The 15,154-nt window shown below is 41.3% G+C and overlaps 1 protein-coding gene across 4 annotated transcripts in view; it reads right to left on the bottom strand.

The window, feature by feature from the left end:
* Positions 1 to 81: 81 nt before the first annotated feature.
* Positions 82 to 15,154, bottom strand: part of EIF2AK4 (eukaryotic translation initiation factor 2 alpha kinase 4) — a 51,394-nt gene continuing 36,321 nt past the window's right edge. For all 4 annotated transcript variants that reach the window (XM_076067731.1, XM_076067730.1, XM_076067733.1 and 1 more), the window contains 13 exons: positions 13,993 to 14,058; positions 11,445 to 11,615; positions 10,739 to 10,873; positions 9,384 to 9,491; positions 7,973 to 8,101; positions 6,140 to 6,217; positions 5,701 to 5,813; positions 4,944 to 5,002; positions 4,446 to 4,543; positions 4,255 to 4,323; positions 4,055 to 4,099; positions 2,521 to 2,639; positions 82 to 1,291 (listed from right to left, as the gene is read on the bottom strand). In XM_076067731.1, the coding sequence (XP_075923846.1) occupies positions 1,234 to 1,291; positions 2,521 to 2,639; positions 4,055 to 4,099; positions 4,255 to 4,323; positions 4,446 to 4,543; positions 4,944 to 5,002; positions 5,701 to 5,813; positions 6,140 to 6,217; positions 7,973 to 8,101; positions 9,384 to 9,491; positions 10,739 to 10,873; positions 11,445 to 11,615; positions 13,993 to 14,058 (1,248 nt within the window). In that variant the 3' untranslated portion in view covers positions 82 to 1,233. The remainder of the gene's footprint in view (positions 1,292 to 2,520; positions 2,640 to 4,054; positions 4,100 to 4,254; positions 4,324 to 4,445; positions 4,544 to 4,943; positions 5,003 to 5,700; positions 5,814 to 6,139; positions 6,218 to 7,972; positions 8,102 to 9,383; positions 9,492 to 10,738; positions 10,874 to 11,444; positions 11,616 to 13,992; positions 14,059 to 15,154) is intronic.

Below are 15,154 nucleotides of genomic sequence, written 5' to 3'. Positions count from 1 at the left end.
GCTTTCACAGGTTTTTTTTCAATGATTTATTATACAAATTTAGTATAATATGCACACATTGAGTTTAAAATAAATAAAATGTAAAAGTAATTCAAGTTTATTGACACTTTCGAGCTTACCGTTTATGGTCTCACAATCATAACCAGAGATTGTACCACCCTGGCAAAAATGTCACATTGTCCAACATTAAAAGAATAACCCATTACAAAAATATACAATGATCTGCAGTATTCAAACTGCCAATGTACATTCAGCGACACAGCAATTATTTTTTTGCAAGAACTTTAAAAAGCAGAAGTCTTCGTATGAGCTAAGGGTGCAACGATTCAACATAAATTGAACCACGTTCCAAGACTCCGTCCAATAACCCCTTTTCTTTACAAATTGGTGAACGTAGCAGCATTCTTGTGCCTGAAGTCACATTATCTATGATACACAAACACGTGAATCAAAAGGATAATTATTACTGATGCATCAAAACAAAGGTGGTTCTATGCATGGCATGAGAAGCTAATAATCGATATTAATCGATGCATCGTTACACTCCTGGTACTTAATAGCAAATGGGGAAAAACAGGGTTTAAGGATTTTAAACCTGACATTGTAGGCTTACATTACTGAGATAGGTATGACAAGCGTACTTACACATGAGTGCTTTCACACATCGTCAACCTTATCAGTCTTGTACAGTATTCTTTCATCCTATAAACTCTCAAATCTGACACTTTCATAATCACTCGTATGAGGCAAATGTGAACACCTTTATAATGTACATGAATTCAATTTCAGTCCTGTCGAAATGCATACTTGATTTTTCTCTTAATAAGGCCGATGACCAACAGTAACCTATTCCCCTAATCTAACAAGCATTGAAAACACGTTTTTCACTAAAGTAGGAAAACATGAAATTATGTACATTTATGTATACTTGAAAAGCATCAGTACAAAGCACGATTATCTTCATAAAATTTTATTTAAAAACTCATGTTTTTGTTGCATGTATGATCGGCTCACGAGTATCTGTAATGTGACTTTCCGTGCAGCTCAACGGAGTCTTTGCATTAACGCACTTCATATGGAAGACACGGTCGTGCCATGCAATGTGTGTCCTTCCTCTCCTGGCTCTGCCTCTCCCCATCTCTTGGATTTCCCCACCGCTTGCGTTCAAGTAATACTGCTGGAGGCGCAGTCAATGGCAACGGTGGGGAGGCAGACGTGTGCAGCTGTGTTGCTTCAGAAGATGAAACGGTGAACGTCATCCCTGTAGCTGTAAACGATCACTATGGGCACCCTGAAAACGAGACGACAGTCCATGTCAGTTGTGTTTGGCAGCATCTATATCTGCCAACTTGACGAAGATCTGTGGGATAACTTATGTATGGGGACTATATTCGATAATGAATGCATGATGTACTATAACCCTACCTCTGTCTACCTAGTGGTATAAATGGGTCGATTGGCAGGTTGGTTTTGGTGGGGTAAAGTCTCCCACCTCTTCCAGGATTTCTGGCCAGTATGGAAGAGTAGACCAATACTGAATTGAGGGGTTCTCTAGAGCCCCATCTAGTGAAGGACTTTACACAGATACAGTAGTGGATTACAGAATAAATTGCTGGGCTGTACCTTGACCTTTTAGCCAGTCAGAAGGTTGTGAGTAAAACTCCAAGTTGGGTATCATCTCAGCCATCATCTTTAATCGGTCGATAAAATTGGTAGTTGTACCACTTTGTAGGGGGTCAACAGTGGTTACCTTAATAGAGATGCTGACCTTTTAGGAATGTTTAATTCCACCTTAGGCTCGAATCCACCAACACACTGGCCAATGGTCAGATGTGCATGAATGAACTTTTAACATAAAACATTTATTACAGAATTTACATGAATGTTTGGACTGAAATATACTAAGGAATGGAATCCAAAACCAACATCAAATGTCATCAAACTTTAATGTAGTTTAATGAGAAAAGTTCCCAATGAGAGGAGTGTGTTTCAATCTAGTCCGATAAAATAAATTCTCATCCATAAAATGTAGGAACAATAAACAATACTAAAGCAACCATTACGTTCAACAGTGAGACATATTTACCTTCCACAACCTAAACATTTCTAAATATAAGATACCCACAAAGGTGTCCTCCATTAATAAAGAATAGACATTGGTTTGTTTGGTGGTATGAATATTTAATCATATTTAGTGTTATGAATATTTTACCATCACCCTAGATATCCACATGGTGTTGGCGACACACAATCGTATCAACATTTTAAAGAACTCCAGGTGTTTTTCAATACCTCCGCTGTGATTGCTTATTCTGCTCCTGTTATATGTTGCTAAAGATATCTTATTGTTTGGTTTAAGAAATACCTAAGTATATAAGGAATATGTTGCGAATATTTAAACGGTGCAGTTCAAATGGCTAGATAATCTAATTATCACGGATGACACCTCAATGGATACCCTGTAGAACACAATGAATACTGTGAATTTGATATTTAATCTGTCACTGGTGAGCCACCCACCGTTTTTCTATCTTCAGCTCATGGATTTCATCGCAGATATCCTCCAAATACTTTCGCTGCTTTGGCAATTTGCTGATTAATTCCTTTCTGCTCTCTTCAAAGGACTCTTCATCCTCACACTGTAAAAACAACAGCAATTAAATAATGCAAACCCAACACAATCCGAAGTCACCTCTCCTAAAGTTAAGTTGCATTTAAGTATCCCTTCCGGATGTATTGTCTCCTCCTGAACATAGAGAAAGGTGTTGGTGATTGCTGTCACAGATGTTAGTGTGAGCTCGATGGACCACAAAGTGGTTTTAGAAAAGACCCAAAGGCTGACAAATTCTGATGCAAAGGAGCTTTCAAATCAGTTATGCAGTGGCCGATCATGCACCCAATGGATGTTTTACCTGCAAATAATGTTTGTGTGAGCATGTTCAGCTGAAAAGAATGATTTAAAAATAAGTATGATAGATCTCTTCCCTTTGCCACTAATTTTGCATGGTACGTAGCCAACCGTGCTAAGCAGAGGTGCGGGGAAGCACAATAAAGACAAAAAGCAGTTCTAAAGAAATTAGTTTTCAATCTGAATGTTAAAGTGCATAGCTCCAGTGGCTTCCTAATAGCGGAATAACGTTCCAGATGGCTGCAGAAGCGCATTCCTTGGTTAAGAATACACGGGTACAAACTGGACACCTGGATTTCGATTCTGCGACATACAACGCTTAGACTCTGGCGAATCAGTCTTGTTGAAATGGAGACAGATCTGGGAGAAATTGGGATATAGATGGTATCAGCAAGGTGAAGAGAAAGGAAGATAACGCCTTATTTAATAGAGAAAGAGTAAAGAATTAACACCAATAATGGAGGAGTGGAGTGATATGTGTGGTGCATTCCAGGTGATTCGGTAACAAGAGTATTTTATATATCCAGGGAAATAATTTATGAGGGACCAGGATCAACGTAAAGAAACAAAGAGTTGATTAAGAGGTGGATGGAGTGCTTTTGGAAATTGAACTTAATGATTAAGAGCAACATACCAATGTCCATAAATAAGGACATTTTCAAGTGGTACATATTACTTGCTGTGACATATGGATCAGAAACATGGATAGTGACAAAGAAAATGGAACAAAAGCTGAAACGTACACAAATAAGCACGTAGAGGTGTGTGCTGGGAATTATATGGAGAGAGAAAGAGGAAGACATGGATCAGAGAACACATTAGAAGCATATTGGTCGTTTAGAAAAGTGGGCTTGAGCCGGTCACACAGCGAGAATGGATGATGACCCATAGACGGCACCGATGATGGAGCGGCAGCCAAAGGAGAAAACATCCCCGAGGGGACAACCACCATGGAGAACGGAGTGATGAGATGAGCTCATGTGCAGGAGCGAGATGGATTGTGGCATCACACAATACCATGAAGAATGGCAAAGATGTCTCGAGGCATTAATCTAGCAGTGGATAAATCATGGCCGATGGTGACAACCACATATGGCTATAATAATATCCTAGTGCAATGATCTAGGATTACTTTAATCTATATACCTCCAAATGGGCAAAATTCTTCAACATGTTTCCTGGTAAATCCACCTGGTATTGGGAACAAAGACAATGTATGAATTCAGAAGTTAGTAAACACAAGTAAACATTACCACATATTACATCTTGATTTGAAGCATATTAAATGTGTTTTAGCTTTAGTATCCATTGAATACATCGTGATGATTGTAATGTCCAGAACTTACCGCAATCACTTCAACATCCAAGTGTTTATGAAACATGTTGCTTACGACTGGGTGAATCCGAGAAATAATCTGAAGCACAATATAAACAAACTTTGGTAAAGAAGAATACATTAGAAAACAACCCAATTAAACAATGTAATATTTTATCATGAAAATTACATCTTGCGACTTATCGAGTGAGTCAAACTTGCCTGTGTTTCATATCTTTTCTTGGTATTATAGGGTAGCTTTTCAGTTGTGACAAAGTTAATGTTAGGCACCGTTACACTTCCAAAGGTTTCACTGGCACCTGTGAATTAAAAACAAAAAATTAAAGGAATGTATTCAGTCTGACCACGAGCTAACGTTTACCACCATGCTCATAAAAAAGCCACAGAACTAATTCCAAGCTAACCTATCAATAAGCCTGCTTTAGTTTATAATGAATGAGTCGGGGATGCTCACCACGTTACTACATTTCACGAGAATGTGAAATGAATATTTAACGTTTTTGAGGTAATTTATTTAAAGCTCCTGGTAAGGGTATTTCATCTTTTATGCAGTGGTCTATTGAAGCTTTAAATATTAATATTGGCTTTGTAAGTGCTCCCGGGAGAATACCGATATGGACTCATAAAGAGCTGCATTCAACATCCGTCGGGTTCAGTAGATCATAGATTGTGCATTTTAGACCAAATACACATCCTCACCTGTGCTGTTAAAACTTGGTCCCTTTTGCGTTGTAACAATGACTCCTTCTGATGTATCTCTGCAAAAAAATGTCGATGATAAATGCTTGCTCATGTGGCAACTTCAGGAAACTGCCGAGACACCAACGCGTGACACTGTGTGACACACAGTCATTGTTTACCCACGAAACCATTAACTGATGCTGCGTTTTCAAAGCAGGAGGAAGCGATTTTGATTTAAAAAAATGTTTTACATAGGTATACTTGGTAGCTCTCTAATGAATCAATGATGCATTCTTCAGTTCCTGAAGAAGCTCCTTGCATGAGGAGCGAAACGTCAGACATCTTGCTGAACAACACGCGGTACAACCAGAATATACTTCAGAGAGCTAGCTATAAAGCACAACCGCAAAAAACATGCAGCAGTAAATCTCTCTGTGGATTTGGCGAGGCTATTTCAAGCAAAGAACTATGAGTTTTATATTTCCACCATGTTTTTAAACACCAAAACCATTTCACGATAAGGCTACATTGGTAATGCGAGCTTAACCCAGTTACCAGGTTCGTGAATCAGGCTGGCTCACTTCCCAGTGGTCACAGGAATATGTAAATGTTCTTGAGACTATTTTTCAGGCGAGGCCTAGTTATAATGTTTTGTCGACGCCATTCGAGTATTTTTGCACGTCAAAGGAAACTGGAATAGCAAGGAAAAAAATATTTGTATGTGCATGTGGTGGTAACATAAACCGAGGACTTCACACAGAAGGTGCCAACCAACCTGCAATTCCTTTCTTCTGCAGCGCGACTTTTCAAATTCTGCTGAAGAAAGCTGATAACTTCAAAGTCGACAACCTTTTTCTCCGACTGCCATTCCTTATCTACGGCCTTCACCTAACGTAATAAAAAAAGACCCCCACAGTGATCACCACAATTGAGGTGAACATTAAAGCCTTAACCAAATCATCGGCATCCGTCAAAAATATATTAACACCACAATGATTTTTTTATTTAAAGCTTTCGTGACTGCAGTGATTCATATTCTTGGTTCTTTCGGTAAAGTCACGTTGAAGGGAAACAATAAAATAATAAAATACATATAAAACAATGAAATAATAATAAAAATATTTATTTTATTGCTTCCCTTCAACGTGACTTTACCGAAAGAACCAAGAATATGAACCACAATGATTGTGATTAAAAGACAGAGCTCCACGTACTCGCACAGTCCCGGACTCCAACAGCACCAGGAAAGGGATGTCTGCTTGCCTGCAGTAATCGTGTAGGTCCACCTGCGACTGAAGAAGACAACATGCGAGCATTATCAATCATTACCATTTTTGTTCAACAAATTATTTGGTGCCACTGCATTGGCAGTGGTGCACAAGCACAAATAACACGAAAAAAATACATCTATCAATCATACTGCCTGAAAGGAAAATGTAAATAATAGGCTACATTTTGGGAAATGGACCTTCTCCTTTGAAGAAGGGCAGTTCCCCAAAACGTCTGAAATCTATTTCAGAGGCAGATGACGGTCGAGAAAAATATGATCTGATGGCATGGAACAGGCACTAAAACAAACAGGAATGACATTGAAACATCAGCAACAGTTGGGATATCGGCAACACCTGACAATCACCAACAATGGAGGACTCCTACTGCCGGAAGTTCATGGACCTAGCGGCTGCCATAAAGAGGCTGTACAAGATCTGATCATATATTTTGTAAAGCAGCCCATTGAGTTGTGATCCAGGATATCCTGAAATCATCCCATCAGCAACACGGGACAGAAACATGTTCTTCCGTAAGGAGTGTTTTGCAAAAGGGATGGAACTGGGAGTACCCAACGAAAGCGAGACAAAGAGGGTATAATAACACCCAATACGCAACACAGGAGAGGAAACCCATGGCTCTACTGCCATCCGCTGACCACATCATAGCCCAGCAGATTGGGAGTGTCAGAAAAAATGACGATCTCGGGGATTTTCACCAATCCAGTTTTAAAGTGGCAGACGACAGCAGTGCACCACCAACGTTTTTACATTCGCACAAAACCTCAACTGGTCCCGCTGAAGTTGGGACAATAGTATTAGCCAGAACTATATAGCTATGAAAAATAATCGTTTTTTTTACCCTTTATGGCAATAAAACAGGTGTTAAGATGTTCAAACAACAAATAGGAATCAAGTGTGCATTAACCACACGTATTGGTGGTGAACATGCAAACAAACAGACTTGATTCCTTACAAAAGGTTTATATTTGGTGTTTCAACATCTTAACACCTGTTTTATCGCCAGAAAGGGTAAAACCTAATCTTATTTTTAATACTTTGATAATTATATAGATCTTGCAGATGACAAATCATCCGGAATGTACCCAATGTCATCGAATCACAAAAGCTAAGTAAGTTTGAGCCTTGCTAGTGCTTGGATAGGTCGCCAACTTGCATAAAAATAGATGTTATAGGCTGCTGCGGGGCTATGTGGTGGGCAACAGGGGAGTGCAAGATAACCCATCGTATTGTATTTCTTTGGTCTCGCATCTATGCTCTCCTTCACACACTGACTTGCATGGCAAAACATATTTCACCGTTTCCCGTTCTGAGGCGACTGACAGTTGTTGCAGGGTGGGTCCCGTTCCCTGCTGAATCTCGGAACGCGCAAGCGGTTCAACGTTAATTTTATTTAGAGAGGCATAGCGCCGTTGATTTTAAAGACATTGTACTCACCGCAGAGAACCAAAGCGATACACGACCGCACTCTATGATAGCTGGCGCCAACCTGTGTCACATGCTCTCCCGCATGCTCTCGTGCAAGCCTCAGTCCCTATAAAGTTATTTCATTTAATTTTTTCTTCCAATTCCGTTCCGATGATGTACACGTGTGTCATCGGAACGGGAAAGGGGTTAAACAACCTCCACGGACGGTGCAGCGTGGAGGGGCCCTCTCATCCAGAAGTGGATTGACAAAAGGGCTGTGCATGTACATACAGCGTGTGACGATGGTGCACGTTGTTGCACGTGTAGTGCGACCACGAGTCTCTCCCTTACCTGCGCCACGTCGTAGTGCACCCCTGCACGAAGGCCAGCTGCCCACATGTCCTTGACCAAGGAGCACGCCCTGGGACGCATGGCGTCCCCGACAGCGCCAACCAGAACATCGCACAGATTGAAGGACGGCTGTAAAAGTGTGGGAAACCCCGTTGACGACACGGCAGTGTTACTGACAGACACGACAAGAGGATTCACTGCGTTCATTAAGGGCGTGGGGTGGTCGTGCAGTGTAAAGGGCAACATCAGTGGTGAGTGATGTCTCAACCGTTCCTGGGCCCATCGCCTTTCACCAACCCACGCTGACCAGCTTGGTGAAGTATGGTAAGACATCCACCATGAACCACACCTTGTCAGTAATTGTGTAGGCAGGCCTTCATCCAACAGTGGACTCAGGGTCTGCATTCATTAGTTTATAATTAATTACTCATTGAATTAGAAGTGTCTATCAGCATCAATTAAAATGTTGCATTGTAATAGTCAGTCCTGTTTGACTTTGTTGATTGGATTTTTCATACCTACGTGACTTTACCGAAAGAACCAAAGAGTACAATATACTGGTGAGCACTGATTAAGATCTGAATTTATTATCCAAACGTAATCATGAAGATTCCTAAAAAAATATTCCCTTACTTTGCTGGTCATACGAATACAATATAGGTTCATAATAAAATGCAAAGGACAAGATTTCCTTTCACTACTTAATGAATGAACTTTATCCACGCTTGTTAAAATATTGCGAATACCAGTTTAAATATTTCTTGTAATCTTTGGTTCAGTAATCACATTAGAACGAACCATAGTAATCATATTAGAACGAACCATATTTAAGTAATGATATGCAAAAGTCCCCGGAATATGGCGACTGGCAGCCACCCTTGATTAAACTGGATTATCCAGTGCAGCCAGTTTATGTCTCATCCCTGTTGCCAATGACGGTAGAATAAAAATAACACAGTAAAATTAAGATTTTACACTTGAGCGTGTTCCAGCTCTTAGAGTGAAACATTTTGATTTCATTGATATACTACAAACACTCTTTTGACAGGCTTCTAAAAAAAAACGTGGCCCTAATATGGATTAATAAAATGAAGTGAATGAAAAATTGGCCACATCGTGTTCCAGGACTGCTCTCTAATAAGGCGATGCACTTAAAGCTGCACAAGTTCCAAATGGCAATCTTCATCTCATGACATGATGTCGATAGCACGATTGAAATATAATTGTATGAAAAAAATATATGGAAGTTGCCAATAGCCATCAGCGTTAGTGCACAAAATCTGCAAATCAAATTAATGTTAGAGGTTTTCTTTCAGTGCTGGTGTTGAACGTTGCACCAGGGTGTTTAACCCGAGACGCTGCAAGCCCATGCTTGATGGCTGTGTCCATGCACAAGTCACCCCGCCCTCACCGGGTCCTCCTTGCTTAGGATGGCTGAAGTGATCTTGTCGAGCGCCAGGCTAACCCCAACCGCAGAGGGAACAGGCCCCGATGACTGCGGTGCTCGAAACATTGAAATCTGCACACGTAGAGAGGCACGAGACCAGAGACCAGTGCCCACATCATAATGCTGTGGATGCATTCACAACTCTATACAGTGATTGGCAATGTAGGTGGCGTATAATACAGGACGCTCTTGTCACTGTCCTGTACAAAATGCACATCAACCACTGCCTCCAGATCTTCAGGCCATGCTTCTACCCCCATATGAAAGTTGCCGTGCCACCAAATGATGCACAACCCTGCCAAGCCACGTCCTTGCCCCCCCAGTTGCCAGACCAGTGCTCCCTGGACAGAAGCTCCCTTCACTCTGCTGTCCAGATATGGAGCTGCCTCCCTGAACACATTGTCGGCGAAATTACCAATTCTGGTCTTCAGGCCTTCAAATGCCGAGCACATGGACATCTCCTAACTTCACCACGCGTTTTGTAGGACTGAGTCATTGAGCTGCAGTGAACCAATGATTATGCCGATTAGCTGTACTAATGTCTGATATGGCTATTGGTCACAATTTCACCCAATAAAAAGAAAATACAGTGACTTGAATAAACACTGGGGGATACTCACTGCTGGTGACGCGCAGCGAGACTGCATGTTCGGATGGAAAATTGTACCACAGTCCTGGCCTCTAAGAAGTTCAGTTGCAGTAAGATAGTAGGTTAATACGTTTGTGGAACGATTACCATTTTGTATAGTAGTATAACTTTCAGGGGCCCCATGGCTCAGTTATTGTCTCCTTGCATATAACGCTCAGTATAAATGGCAATCCATAACCGACTACCACATGCTGATGAGTCCCTCCACGGGTGAATAATCTTTGTTTCTCATTGAAGCATGCCGAATGCCTTTTTAAAAAGCTGTTCAAACGATATATTGATGAGAATTTGAAATAAAATAAAACCTATAATTTAAATTTTGCAAAGAAAAACATTCTGTCGAGCGTGGTGGCACAGTTTTTGCATGCGGCGGCATGAGTTCAATATTCAGTCACGACTCCAAGCGGCGGCGAGTGATACGCAAGCCAGTCCTTGGTCCCCCACTTCACTAGCCCGTGCTGTATGGTCACAACAACCCTATAATTTACATGGCATGGGGAGGCCTTCGTCCAGCAACGGATCGACGAGGGCTGTGAATTAATATATAATTTTCATAACATAGCAGGAATTCACCGTGGGGTTTTAATTTGGCATCATGCCACCTATACACGCCGTGTTCATGACTTGATAATAAACGAAGCGGAGACCCGAAGCCCCTGGCTGTCCTCACCAGGTTATCGTAGCGCCCCCCAGCGGCCAAGATATCCAGCACTGTTTTGTTTTTGCGCCGGACAAAGCTGGTGAATTGGAAGATGAGTCCGCTGTGAAGCTGCACTTTGTAAACGAGCCCGAGGCTTATCACAACCTGCGCCCCAAACACAAAGAACCAACACCACATGGCCCCAACATTTGACAATGACATGTTTTAGTACATTTTTTTCATTTAAATATTTTCAGGGTTGGGTTGCTTTGAGGGCCAATGCCCATGTAAAAACACTGATACACCACTGTTGAATTGAAATTTGGCAGTCATATGGTTTCAAGAAAAGTTACCAATGACTACACCAATATAATACTAATGAAGTAAAGTCAGTCATGGCTAGTCCCTGACTCAATGTGATGGACTTATTGTAATCCATGGTCTGAAGAGACAAGGCCATATACCACACTTGGGATAGCAGTTTCCATAGAATGGCCTTGTTGGAAACTAGATTGTCCTGGTATATAGAGGAAGAGGTCCTTGGCAAGGTGAGATTAGTCTTTCAAGGCCACTGCAGTGAATATAATTTCCACATGCACCACAAATAAATAAAATCAATCGAATCTTGAGTGAAAAATTACGATGAAGGGTGAAAAATCATAAAAAATTTCTAGGAGGGCAAATCGTTGTCTTTAAGGAACATTAATCGTTTGAATGCACTTTAAACCCAGCTCACCTGATGCCGAATGCACATGTACTCCAGGTGCTTCATGACCTCCTCCAGGTAGCTAAGCCCCTGCTTGACCAGCCCCACCGTCTTGGAGTGTTTGCCCGCGAGCGGCCTTAGTGCCGCCAAGACGTCCATCCTATTCCCGCGCCGCTCCACAAAGTGGAACAGCAGCGTGACCTGTGAGTGAGAGGAGTGGGCGGACGGACCAATCACCCTGACTTCTGTGCTCATTGGCCAGAGCTCTTTTGTTATCGCCAGGAGTTGACAGGCGGAGACAATGAGTTCCCTTTTCGTCACAAAGACCAGTGCGTTTCTCAACTGCAGCCCTCGCAATCCCCCACAACGCAACTACAGCTTTCCGTGATTACCCACCATCCCGCCGTCAGGTGCTTGCAGTGGCTTAATTTGCATATGAATGTAAAGCTTGGGCGGGAGGGGGTTTACAAGTATCTTGAACTTCTTTTTCACCCGGTAAGTAGCCAACCGTTCTAAATTGGAGGTACCATGACTGGAGTTGAGAAACACTGCTATCTTTTTAAAAGGTGACCTGGGAGGAAATACTGTTGCCACAACGGGTATCAGTGGGCACCTATTAAAGTTGCAAGGTATACAAGGGGATAGTTTTAGCCAGCACAATACTGTCTTCCTTTTTTAGTCCCAGTGTTGAGCCTCACATACTGGGCCAAACACGTGTTTCAGGTCAAGTCAACTTAGGAAAGACCCATTCCAAGTGTAATTACCTATTGCCCATGATATGCATTGCTGGAAACCAAATAGGAGTTAGGGAATCTGAATAAATGGCTTTCCAACACGACACTTCTGTTTTCCCAGACATAACACATACAGACAAATATCAATACATCGCAAGTGTCGACACATGACTGCAACGGATTGTAGCCAGATGAACCAAAGATTAAGTGTACCGTATTTTCCCGCATATAACCCGCGGACGCATATACACCGCAAAAATAGCGTTTTGTGTAAAACAAATTTCAGATAGCCCGCACCTCCATATACCCCGCATGCCACTATATCTTTAACGTCGTTACCGCAGCTTAATTCCATCATATTAATACAAAGTTTACATTTGTAATACATTCCACTATCAAGTGTTAACATTACAATCATAACGTGCACAAAGAAAACAAACTAACCGGAAAAGAGTGAACTTAAAACAGTACATAAGTAACAAAAGTAAATATCCAATAAATAAGTAACATAACTGGTAGATAAGTAAGCGTACTGTTAGGCTTACCAGCATTAGACCTCAACATATTTCAACTACTGGACCAGTAGTTACCCCTGTAGAGTTTTAGCACTGGTAGATTGTGCACTGCGCAGACAATAGCGGCACTACGGTAACGCCATTGCCTCCTGGCAACAAAGCCATTGGAAGTTTGAAACAAAGCTCATGGTCGCAACTGTATAGTGCTCAGCCAATCGCAGCGGCCGAAGGGACTCGGCAATTATGATTCCGCGTCTGGTAGACGCTTGTTAAGGCCCTTCCCATTGTGCAATCCATAGCCTCAGCTGAAACTATCGCACCCCTACAGCCACTGAAAGTATTAAGGTAAACAAAGTGCACCCACTTCAAACATTGTCGCTTCATTGTACAAACAATTTGAATTTAAAACGTGATACCATGTGCAATTGTAGTGTGAGTGGTTTATTCAGCAGTGCTTTAGTCAAAGGTACTGTAAGTGTTGCGAAGTGGATAGTCCTACCATGAAAAGATTAAACGAGTTATGACATGTCACACGTGTAAAATATTTTTGGGATAGCCCGCACCTCCATATACCCCGCAGAGTCTTGTTTTGTTTGTAAAAAGTGGTATACCCCGCGGGTTATATGCGGGAAAATATGGTAGATTAAAAGCATTTCAAGCAGCATTGTACTGTGTGTACATGTCCATATCCAGCCCTTTGCCAGAAATGGATGACAGCCTCCCATTACCATATGGGTCGTAGGGTTATGGCCCATACTTTGCCACGCCAGTCAGTGTGGGTTGGTAAAGGTGAGGAGCATTGACGGAGTATAGAAATGTGCTACAATAATTAATCTTGTTGGACTGCCCTCTGCCATCCACCATGTAGGCTACAACACCTGGTACCCAGGAGGTCATCCATCTAAGCACAATCAAAGTCCAACTCTGCTTAACTCCTGAGATCTGATGGGTGCATTCTGGATGATTTGGCTACATAAATTAAACTGTATTTATAACCCCATTTACATAACATTCTTAGTTACCGCTCAATCCTTAGTTTAATTCTGCATAATAGATTGACGATGCAGTGTACAGCTGTGCTGTTGAGTGGGGAAGCGTGGGAGTTGGAGACACGAATAGGGCTACAGATTGATTTAGTCTTCATTAAAAACAACACAAGTACAAATTAAGTACAGTATTGGCATTTCCGCTTAGGTTACTGGAACATAAGCTGTGGTGCCTAGCAGTAACATCACACTAATTATGGGAGAATTAAATGTCATAGTTATCCGAAGGACAGCATCATTAAAATCCACATGCGTGAACTTCTCATCGCCGAGTGTTACTCACTGTGTCGGGATGCAGACCCAGGCTACACAGACTTGCCATTATCTGCTGCTTTGTTCGCTTCTCATTCTGCAAACAAAAATAATCCAATCACGAGTCAAATTAAGAACTTACCTTTAGATCACCACTGCATACGTTTGTGTAAAAACACATGAAAATTAACTCTGAAAAACATATTCTTATTATATATTCCATTTGTGCATATTAGTGTCATGCCACGGGACAAAGAACATGTAAAATTTGAGAACCCTCGCACAAAGCAATGCATAACACCATGTTAGAGAACGTATTATTCTGGTGGATATCAGAGCTCCTGGTGTGAGAGCCTTTTATTGTCCACTCAGGGGTGCTGCATCTTTATCTTCTCATATTGACATGTCCTGCAACTGAGATGTTCCCCACATAAAAAAATATATACATTTTTATTTAGCAAATTTGAAGACCTAAACGTAACACCAAAACGTATTCAGTTGTTTAGCATTAAAAAAACAAATGGGCTGACATATTTGCACAAAAATACATACGACTCATGAAAGCAGCTTCTTTACTACCCCCCAAAAAAGTTCAAAGGCAGAGTGGAAGCCAGCTGCGATAAATATTTAGGCGTTGACACAAAGGACGCCCAGAGATAACACACATTTGGCTTAAACCATTCTACATTCCTTGCTTTTTCCGTGACTTATGTTTGGCAAGCACAGACCCTCATTAAAAAATGTTGACAGGAGCTGCAGTCTTTTTTTCTAAGATAGATCTTACGTCGTTTCATGAGATACATTTGTTTAAGCCAATATAAAGCAATCACTGTGCAGCCAATACCACATTCATTATCCAATATTTTCAGATTGTACTCCAAAACTATACTCCGACTCACTCCAGCATTGAGCCCTCTCTGTTGTAAAAGTCAAATTTAAGGGATGGTATTTCCATAAAACAACATATGACGGCTCCGTGGTAATTACATTTATTTATTTAACAATTGATACCAGGAGCCATAACAAGGATGCTGCATGTAGTATTTACTTTTCACCTTATAACATCTAACTGAATTTAATAAGCCAATGATAGAACGTTCTTACTATGTACACATCTCCAAACCGTTTCATAAAACATCATTGCAGTGACACGACTAGAGTACTTTGTACTGTGATTGTCGTCTCCTCTCATT

The sequence above is a fragment of the Petromyzon marinus genome, chromosome 17 (assembly GCF_048934315.1).
Source record: "Petromyzon marinus isolate PM22_M1 ecotype Great Lakes invasive population chromosome 17, UKy_Petmar_22M1.pri1.0, whole genome shotgun sequence".
NCBI classification, from domain to species: domain Eukaryota; kingdom Metazoa; phylum Chordata; class Hyperoartia; order Petromyzontiformes; family Petromyzontidae; genus Petromyzon; species Petromyzon marinus.
Note: the sequence above shows the minus strand (reverse complement) of the source record. Positions and strands in the feature narration are given on the sequence as shown.